At 46.5% G+C, this 10,565-nt stretch overlaps 1 protein-coding gene across 1 annotated transcript in view; it reads right to left on the bottom strand.

Moving 5' to 3' along the window:
• Positions 1-3,004: 3,004 nt before the first annotated feature.
• Positions 3,005-10,565, bottom strand: part of AspRS (aspartyl-tRNA synthetase) — a 34,477-nt gene continuing 26,916 nt past the window's right edge. Inside the window, exon 16 of the mRNA XM_084607469.1 lies at positions 3,005-3,165. Coding sequence (XP_084463595.1) covers positions 3,074-3,165 — 92 coding nt within the window. The 3' untranslated portion in view covers positions 3,005-3,073. The remainder of the gene's footprint in view (positions 3,166-10,565) is intronic.

Raw genomic sequence — 10,565 nt, 5'->3', positions numbered from 1 at the left:
CCGTAGCCCTCTACTACGGCTCCTCTTTCTCTCTTTCCACTTCCACTCCCACATTCCTTCCTTCCCTTACGGCACGGTTGAGGTGTCCACAGAAAACAAGTGAGACGGTTACCGCGCCTTTCCTTTCCTACAAATGAATCAGTTTTTTATAGGAAGGGAAAGGCGCGGTAACTGTCTCACTTGTTTTATGAGGACACCTCAACCGGCAGTAATGGAAGGGTTGAAGGTGGGAGTGAAAGTGGGAGAGAAAAAGGAGCGGTAGTGGAGGGCTACAGAGTAATTTCGACCACCTGGGGATCTTTAATGTGCGCTGGGGCTGGGACAGGTAGGTCACCGCCGCTTGCGGCGGGGGGCTAGCCTGCCACCGAATTTTTATCTGTTGTAGGCCGTCATTGCACCCGCCACCGCTTCGGTGGTGGACGACGGCTGTTGTTGCGGCGCGCGTCTTTCTTTTCCCTCTTCATTTACTTCTCTATTTATTTTCTCTTCTGTCTGCACGAGGCAGCGGAGGTGGCTCAGCTACAGAGCCAGTAGCAGGCCCGTGCATTTTCTTTTCCTTCTTCCTATACAGCCACAACAACTGACATCGCACAGCACACGGACGCCTCTTCGTTTCGCCTCCATCGAAAACACCACCGCTGCTCCGCTGCCTGTGGACTGATTTATTTATTTATAGGAAGGGAAAGGCGAGGTAACTGTCTCACTTGTTTTCTGTGGACACCGCAACCGCGCCGTTAGGGAAGGGAGGAAGGTGGGGGTGAAAGTGGAAAGAGAGAAAGAGGAGCCGTAGTGGAGGGCTACGGAGTAATTTCGACCACCTGGGGATCTTTAACGTGCGCTGACATCGCACAGCACACGGACGCCTCTTCCTTTCGCCTCCATCGAAACGCAGCCGCCGAGGTCGGGTTCGAACCCGGGTTCTCCGGCGCAGTAGTCAGGCGTCTTACCACTGCACCACCCCGGCGGGGCTGCTCCGCTGCCTCGGACGGACAGAAGAGAAAATAGAGAAGAAAAATGAAGAGGGAGAGTAAGACGCGGGCCGCAACAACGGCCGTCGTCCACCACCACCGAAGCGGTGGCGGGTGCAGACAGCCTACACCAGATAAAAACCGGTGGCTGGCTAGCCCCCACCGCAAGCGGTGTTGACCTACCGTCCCAGCCCCGTAGGGCCAGGAACTACCACCCTTCCTGATTCCCAGCCGCTCATCACCACACCCCGCGAAGCCCTTCCACCGACAAAGAATCAGTTGAAGTGCAGGTTGTTGGTTGGTTTTGGCTCATGTTATGGTCACATGACATGAGCGGGCCTCGCGCCGCGCCGGCTTACAAAAATGTGCGCCGATTTCGTGACACTTGGGTATAGTTTCACCTAAAACTTCCGCTATTTTTCAGGCCGACATTGAAGAAACGCTGGGTAGATGAGGTTTCAATATTTGGACTGGCTAGTTCTGGGAAGACTATGTGGATTCTGCGTAAAAATCAGTATCTGTGTCCCGATTCTTTCCTCTGTGGATACAATTATTGCTATACAAGGTTTTTAAATAAATTTAATGCTCGGTCAGCATGGAGCCTCTATGCTCGTGCGAGCGCTATGCTCAAGGATAGCAGTTTGTGGCCATGCAGCTGAGGCCAAGCAGAAAGAAGGTAATGGGCCTCTGCCCTTGCGCTGAAGGGAAGGAGTTCATTGTTCAGGCTAGGGCTGTAGATAAGCGAAGAGGTAAGTTGGAGAGAGTGCTGTGCAGGTAGGATCAAGTTAGTCCCCTTCGCATAGCATGCAAAGTCCCATCTTCCCTTTCCTGCATAGCCTTGACTGCATAGCTATAAAAGTCTCTGAATATTGCAGTGCACCTCCTCTCACTCTTGCACCCTTTTTCTTCACCGATACAACCACCTGGTCACAACAGACCTTGAAGAAATGGGCACCAGTCCCAACACACTGAACTAATCCCAAGTTCTTGACCCGACAACAATGGATGGACACTGCCAGTTTTCCACAGACCAGGGCCTTGGTCTGTGGTTGTTCCTGGTGGTACTTTTGTACGCTATTTCCTCTTCCTGATAACCACTGACAGAAGTTCTGAAGAGTGTCACAAGCAGGTGCAGCTTGAAGATGAACCCTTGGAATCTAGACCTGCACACTGTGCCTGTCTTGACAACAGAAGTGCATCGCCAGGTGGTACCCGCATGCATTGGGGAGTGGCTCAGAACTTGAAGTGGGGGTTACTTTTACTCCCAACAGTACAAAACTGCATTAGTACTTATGCTGACCTAACTGTCATGCACAAGAAAAATGAGTGTGTTGGGGTGAATGCAAGGTGCAGTTCATTGACAAACAGTTCGTGTAGTCATTTGGACTGAAACATTATTTCCAGTATTCAAGTGTCTCCCTGTCTTTACAGACTGCTGGTTTATTTCCTGCCACAATTCAAAACTGATAATTCACACAATTGGAGAGGACATGCAAGCAAATAGCATCAAGAGCCTCGACGTTCAAACGGCATTCAGTCATGTAATAAGAATGCGGAGGAGAGGCAGCATGCCTGTGGCCAAGTAATGTGTTGGATTAGTAGCGTCAATCTGCCTTTTTCACAAGGTCGCTATGCGTATGCGTGCCTCTCCCCTAATTGAAAACAAACCACCAGCCCCCGCTGCACAGTTCTTTGCCTCCGCGATCAGCGCAGCCGGAGCTGTTCTCGGGGGCCATGCTCAGTTCATATTCGTGATAGGCGTGCGCGACAGATGGCGGTAGCTGTCAAGAATACATATGACCATTTCGCAGGTGGCTGCGTCCCACAAGGACGTTTTCAACCAGTAGCAGACGAATTTTCAACCACTCCCAGAGGGCGCCACATTTTGTGAAAAAAGCAGATTGGGGGATGGATGCCTGCTGAAGTCATGCACAAACATCTAGCACCAAGTACAATGGTTAGCGCTTGCATTTTACAAACGTGTATTGTGCATGAATCTCAACTCCAAATACTTGTGGTGATTCAGAGACAGCACAAAAGGGAATATAAAACCAACTACAAAGCTTTAATTCATGCTTCTGAGCAACACATAATCGGCTGCTTTTTCAGGGAGTCAGCCTTTTGGGATCACGTGGGAACATCGATGTTTTCCTGATGTTGTCCAACCCCAAGTAAAGCATCGTAACTCGCTCCAAGCCTGAAAAGGAAAACAGACGTAAGTAAAAGTGGTGTGTAGATTGCCAACAGGGTCAAAATTAAAAGTGTGCCCATGGTTTCAGGGGCACAGCACAGTACAACACATCCGGCAGAAAGAAATGAAAGGGAAGTACAGGACAGCATCACAGCAGCGAATTGAGTATGCTCATCAAACATGCTTTCCAGGTTATTTGACAGAGTTTAGTGGTTATAACCCCCTTTACTTTCAAGTTTAATAGTGAGATAGGTACAGCCACTACAAGAAATGGTAGCACCCAATTAGAGGGCAATACAGTTAAGCCTGGTTATAACAAAATTGTAAAATTCTTGTGATTTTCGTTACATCCAAGTTTTCGTTATATGCAGCTTTTGCGTGACGACTCGAAATGACAATGGAGAATGGAAACCAGATAAAGAAATATAAGAGAAACCACCTCGATGGTGTTTACAGTAAATCATCGTTATCCGAATTTACGGAAGTGGTGAGGCATTTCATGATCACACCGAGGGTGCGGCGTGACTGCGGCAGCAGCCTCCACCTCTGCCATGGCTCCCAAGATGCACCCACGAGGAGATTGGGAATGGTGGTGCGGCAGAGGCACCATGCACAGAGGCAGGCTAGAGGGAGCATGCATGCGGTCGTGCCGCCGCTGTGGGCGAAGAGGTGCCTGAGTCTTCTTAAATGTTCCCGCTCGGCCACCACCCTCCTCCCCGCAGGAAAGGAAACCGACTGTTCACCTTGCATTGCCGGAGCTCTCCACTCTTCCCGCAACAGACGCACGAGTAACCGCGCGGCGGCAATGGGCACATAAGCTTGCTCGTATACTTTTTCATTGTCCTGCTATTTTTCACTGCTTTTGAGCATGAACTATCGTAGTGCTATGTTTCAAAAGTGAAAACAGTGGAGACTGCATAGTTTGCCATGCAGATACACCGACTGTGCTGAAACACGACGCGTTGCATCAACTGTAGTCGCTTGTTGCAATTGCAGACGTTCCCGTCAAATGAGTTCGTGTTTTATAGTCATGAAACTTGCAGGGTTCTGTCAAACGTCCAGTATTTCAGCACTAGTCAAGAGTCGGCGCCACGAGTTTGTTATATCAAGGTCCACTACCGCAATTGTTAACTGCATGGAGTTTTCAAACACACGCACTTGAGAGGGGCGGTGCTGGTGAATTTAAAAACTGTAATATCGATAAATTCACAACATGGAGGTTGTGGGGATACACAAGAATCCCTTGTCCCATTATAATGGCTGCACGTAACCATCTCCCTCTGCCTCTTGCGATTCTCTCTGGTGTTTTGGCGGTTGATCGCGTATGTGCGTGGTTCAGACTTTCTACTGAGAAGACCGCCACTGTCACCTCAATCACCCAGTCATTGTACGCAATTACCGCTATGGGCCGTAAAAGGTGAGCAAAACGCTCTTCTCACCCTTTTCGGGTGTGCTCCCCCCTTTAAGTGGTTTTGTTTCACCCCCGTACAAGAGCAGGACATTCGTTTGCTACAGCAGTTGTATTTGAGTGCTATGTGTTGCAATGTACTCGAGCAGAATAAAGCCTGCTTGAGTATGCAACTCGTGTTTGTCCCCTCTGGCCCAAACCCGCCGCCGTACCACATACTTCTCATACCACGGGTTGGGGGTCCAAGCCCCAACTGTTAGGGCTGGCATGCTGAGGCTAGAAGGAGAATTTCGTGTCTAGCCCCCTGTGGAGCATCATCTGAAGAGTCAACGCCTATAAGGTTAGTGACATAAAGGTTTAACTGTAAGTTGCGATTAAAGATTCCTCACACATGTACGAAGACTGCTGTGATGGGATTGTCATAGTGGAAAAGTTTCTGCAAGGAATCTAATAAAAGAAAATTTTTTTTCAGATCTTGAATTGAAGGCAGAACGCCTCAAATTGTACAAGGACGAGAAAGGGAAAGCGAGATATGTAGAGCGCAGGCTTACAACTGAAGATTTATTTTCCAGACACCTCGGTAAATATATAGTAGCATAAGGAACGCAGGGAGAGCAACAAAGCCCAATTAACAATCATCAGCGCCAGATATCATATAATCCCGACTGCCAGTAGCTGCGTTTCGATGGAGGCGAAACGAAGAGGTGTCCGTGTGCTGTGCGATGTCAGTGTACATTACAGATCCCCAGGTGATCAAAATTACTCCGAAGCCCTCCCTACGGCTCCTCTTTCTCTCCTTCTACTTTCACTCCCACATTCCTCCCTTCCCTCACGGCACAGTTGAGGTGTCCATAGAAACAAGTGTGACAGATACTGCACCTTTCCCTTCTTGTGAATCAATTATTATTATTATTAGTATTACTAGTATTATAAGCAAGTTCTTCCAGCTACCAGTAACAAACACAACTCTTCTTCTGTAAGGGTTATGGAAGGGGTGCTGACACAACGCTCTTTAAGATCAGCCATGTTTACGGCTTCAGTGCCGTGATTGTAAATGCACTCCTCAGATGAGTGCTGCAGCACGAGCAAGTGCGGTGACAAAATCACGCGAAAAACCACTGACGCTGTAAACATTGCGAATCGTAAAAACCATTATGCCAGCACCCCTTACGTAGTCTTTAACGAAAAAGATGAATTTCTTATCAGAAGCTGGATGAACTTGCTTATTCAGTGTGATTTCTGGTGGTGATGATTATTTATTGGGCTTTGTTTCTCTCCCTGTATACCTGACGCTGCTGTATTTTTAATGAAGTGTCTCAAAACTATATCTTCAGTTGCAAGTCGGTGCTGTACGTCTCTCATCTTCCATTTCTCGTCCTTGTCTAGCTTGCGCTGTTCTGCCTTGTGATGAACCAACTAGTCCGAGATGTGTTACTTTGAAAGCAGCTAATATAAAGGTTGCAGAGATAAAAATTCGCTATCTATTGTGGAAAGGGGCAGTGCAAAAGAGACGGGAACACAAGAGAAGACACACAGGTGACAGGACATGCGCTGAACTGCCTAATGGTGATGACGCTGACGCACATTACAGCATTTTGCGTGGCTTGTTGCAAAAGGAAGGAGCCCAGGGTGTCTAGCAAACCACTATTTCCAAAATCCCTGACTTTTCCAGGTTTTCCCTGATTATTTCAGTTCAAATTCCCTGACGAGTGAAGAGGCTAAAAAATGCATTTGTGATGATAATGAAAAAAAAAGCTATTTATTCATCATTTTCAGCAATTTACAATAGTGAAAAGGCTGTCAGCGCACTGATGCCAGCCTCAAGAGCAGGTGCAAGGGCACGCGAGCCGCCCACCCTATAAACAGCAGAGCCAATCCAATCCAATATAGCTGCACGCACGCGTTCAGCATTTTCCAGGGACCATAGCAGCACAGCTCGCCGATCGCTTTCACGCTAGCCGCTGTTGGCGTGGTTATTCCCAATTTTCGGCGCGTACCATACTTACTCTACGCAGCGCTCCCGCATATTTTATTGAGTACCCATTTCACGGGTGTGTTGGTTCTTCTATTGTGGCAGCTCAGCCATGCGCTCGCGTCAAAGTAATATATTGTGCCTCGCCTTGCGGTGCAGCTGCCACGCGCTGGCAAGACAGCACAAAAAGAAAAAATCTGCATGAATAACATATTTGCTGTGCAGCAGCTTAAAATGAAAATGCACTGCAGAATTTATCATGCGATTTTCCCAAACTTGGCAAAAGTTTTGATGGTTTCCCTGACATTTCACTGATTTTTCCCAGTACATAAAATTTCCCTGACAATTCCTGGTTGCTAGACAGCCTGGGAGCCCATTGTAGGAGAAATGGCATATGCCATTTATTTTGCACTGGTCCTTCCTTTGTAACAGCCTGCACACAAAAAAGGGTCATCATGTGCGTCAACCTCATTATCATCAAGAATAATCACTGACTAACCTGCACACTGTTAGTTAATTCATTCTCCAAGGTGACTCACTATGAGATTTTCGTGGCAGCCTTATATATATATATATATATATATATATAATAAAACAAGTAATGAAGCAAGATGACATGTTCTACATCATTCAGTTTGAGAGGGAAGTGCCAAAAAAGGGTGACCACCATCGTCTTCGCCCACGGTTCCCTTTCAAGGTAACTTATATCACTGTCACACTGGCACTTAAAGGCTCCCACTCAAAACGATAGCCTATCAACCCAGAGGGAACTGAGCACTACTACACAGGTGGTTTCAGTGACCACTGAGCCAATAGTTTATAAAGTCTATGGAGCACCATGGAACTCTACTGATATTACGTGGAGTGATCTTGCAATGTGCTGGGGAATGAAATCAGAGCTGTATAATTGCTGAAAATTAGAAACTTCAAAATTTACATCTTATTTTGCACAAAACAAACAAACAATATCAGCTTCCTGTAATGTGCTCGAATGCTATACAAGTTCTCCGAAATAACAACATCCATTTAAGGAGCGGTTAATATTAGTTAAACAAACATTTTGTTTTTAACTTTTCCAGGTTAAACTCGCGGTCTAATTGCTTGTATGCATGCAAAATTACTGTCTGCGAAGGCGGTGTCACAACGCTTTGGTGTGACAAGACAGAATCTCTCAACAGACATCGAGTTTGACCCTTGTAGTAGCATCACAGCTCCTTCAAGTAGGACAGTGAATGACAATCTTGAAGACTTTTGATTCAATGGCCTTCAAAAGTGTACGATCACATTGTGATGCAACATCTATGTCAAGATCCTTACATTTTTTTGCCCATTCCAGCCATAAGAAGTGATTAAGCAATCAAATAAGCACTTTATATGCCTCTTGAGGTGCTCATGGTTCGAACCATAGGCTGGTTGGTGGCTCATAAGGACACACCAATGCAGAAGAGGCACATGTTCTTGTTCATTTGTTTGTTCGAGTCTTTCTTATGCTGTTGTATCTTGATGTTCATGGTTGCAAAAAAGAAGATATGCTTGTTGGGTCCAAAACATGAAATGTGGAAGCTTGTGTCATAGAAACAACTTTCTGGCATTCATATTCCATGCCTGGCTTTATGAGATGGTTTTGCATGCCTTATCGCAAAGTGCTCTAGCCATAAGCTCCAACCATTCATGACAGCCTACGTTCCAGACGTGACCAATTATGTATAGAGATGCCAATGACTAAATAAAGTTAAGTAACAGAGTATCATTCATTTTTCACACAGAAAAGAATAACTTAAACATGAGATGCACATGCATTTTGGGTTGGTCTGCAGAAGAAATCAACAAATTGGCGACCTCCAGGCCTGTGTGTGTATGAATATTGTTCCTCTCTCTCTCTCCAAAGAGCAGGCAGAGCCCTCAAATTAACACAGTGCCATGTTGCAGTGACCTCGTGCAATGTACTCCGTCTGACTGAAGTCAATGCAACGTTCTGAACATATGCTCGGCCTGTGCAGACGCTGATACTCCATCTTTAGAAAAATATACTTCCGCAATCGCCTTTGCCACTTGTGGGGATTTCCCGCACATGTGGCAATGATTATGGCTCGATTCCAACCAGATAAGCCGAGCCTTCCAGACATGTCTGCACAAAAACCAACACAGCTACCAACTGGTGCCAAGCTCCCCACCATGCTCGACCACGTGACGTGACCAGTGCACCTGCCAGCTTGTCCATGTTGTACGGTTAAAGACATCACACACTTCTTTGATTAATTGGCGATGATTATGACAATTTTTTTTTCTTAAGATTTTAAGGCTACTGCATAAATAAAAGAAACAATGCATACACTGCCACCCTCCATTTCCCTTTGGGCACAAGAAAATACAGCCATTCTGATGCAATAAACTTTTCATTTAGATGTTACCTATGCTTTGTCTTTATCAGGTAACTAAAGTCCCTGTACAACAGAGGTACAGCCAGAGGAAACATCACTGCACCTCTGTTTGCTTTCTTTTAGGCCAAGCAAACAGGACAGTAAGAGTTTTGCAGGTGAAATAACACTGAACCGCGCTGACTTGCAAACCTGCGCTGACCAGCTGGCTGTCCAAATTTCTTGAGTCAAGAGATTTGAAAGAGTCTGCAATGGTGCTAGCGAATCACTTCAAGGTGGCAAGGCAAATGGGCTAGTTAGTGCCATTGCTGTACTGATGTTTTAGAAAAAAATAAAAATAACAAAATTAAAATATTTTTGCCAGCAAAGGCCGGCAAAGAGCAGGGGATTGCGCTGGTGGCTTGTGACGGTCCAGGCTTGGATAGCCACAACAGTAAGTGCAGATGCCGGCAGCGGGCAGGTTCTGTTGCCCTTGTCTGTTCTGGAGGGCTGTGAGGGCAAGCAAAGGCTGGAACGGAGCTCCAAGGGAAAAAGTAGATGGGGTCTAAAGCGAGAGGCTTGGGATACTAAAGGGCCTGTCACACTAGCACGACACGGCGCCGATTTGGACTGCCAACAGAGCGTCTTCCTGATGTCTGCGTCTATGTAACACTGCGCCGACAGAAACAGTCGGCCGACAGTCGGTGTCGGCGCCGTGTCGCTCTCAAGGCGGCTGTCAGCCGACGGTCGCCCAACTCCTATGTCACACTAGCGAGACAACGTGCGAAACCTCCCCACCGAATAGGCCCTCCCATTCCCAGTCTCTTCTCGTGCCATTATACTATTCCTTCTGCCATGCGAGATTTTCCTTTCTACACCTACTCCCGTTTTTATTGTACTTGGTTTGTTCTCATAAAGTGAAGGGACGCTTTATTTTTAATCCTATTTCATAAATTCAACCATACCAAAGCAAGCGCTTAATTCACCAGTCGTGATTATGGGCCGAGACTGAATACTGCCCAGTATTTTACGGCTGTAGTTGCCGGATCAAAACGGCAGTGTTCGAAAAATAAAAGCTGTCCACGGCGAATAAGAGACAGTATATTAAAAGCATAAAAAAAAGAAAAAAATCTCTACCCGTGGGATCGAACTTACGACCTCCTGTACGATAGCTAGCTGCGCTAACCACTGCACCACAAAAGTTAGGCCTATTCGGTGCGTTCAGAGGTTGAGGTACCTATGGTTTTAGCTGATATGTTGTCTTGCAGTGTGAAAGTCGCGAAGGCAGTAGTAGCGTTTACCGCTTAACTGACTGTCCAGCTTGCTGGGAGTAAACTGCACATACTTTGAATCATGCCGTGTAGTGCGCAACGCCTTCGGCGGATTACGTAAAACCTCGTATTTCACAGGGCCGGCCGCGGGACCACAGCTGCTGTTGGTTCTGTCGAAAAGTTTAAACGCAAATTCTGCGCTTTTTGCGCACACAATTCTTGAAACACATTTACTTATGGAACAAAAATTTATTGCTTGATGCGTAACGTAGCGTTGAAATAGGCTTGCGAAGTAGCGACTAGACGTTATGACTGTAAACACAACGATTGAAGTGCGCAGGAGGATCGGCAGCTTTGCTGGCTTCAGGAGAATAATCACTTCTTTTCATCATTTCTTT

Source organism: Amblyomma maculatum, chromosome 6 (assembly GCF_055883805.1).
Source record: "Amblyomma maculatum isolate TAMU_Amacu chromosome 6, ASM5588380v1, whole genome shotgun sequence".
In the NCBI taxonomy this organism is placed as follows: Eukaryota; Metazoa; Arthropoda; class Arachnida; order Ixodida; family Ixodidae; genus Amblyomma; species Amblyomma maculatum.
Note: the sequence above shows the minus strand (reverse complement) of the source record. Positions and strands in the feature narration are given on the sequence as shown.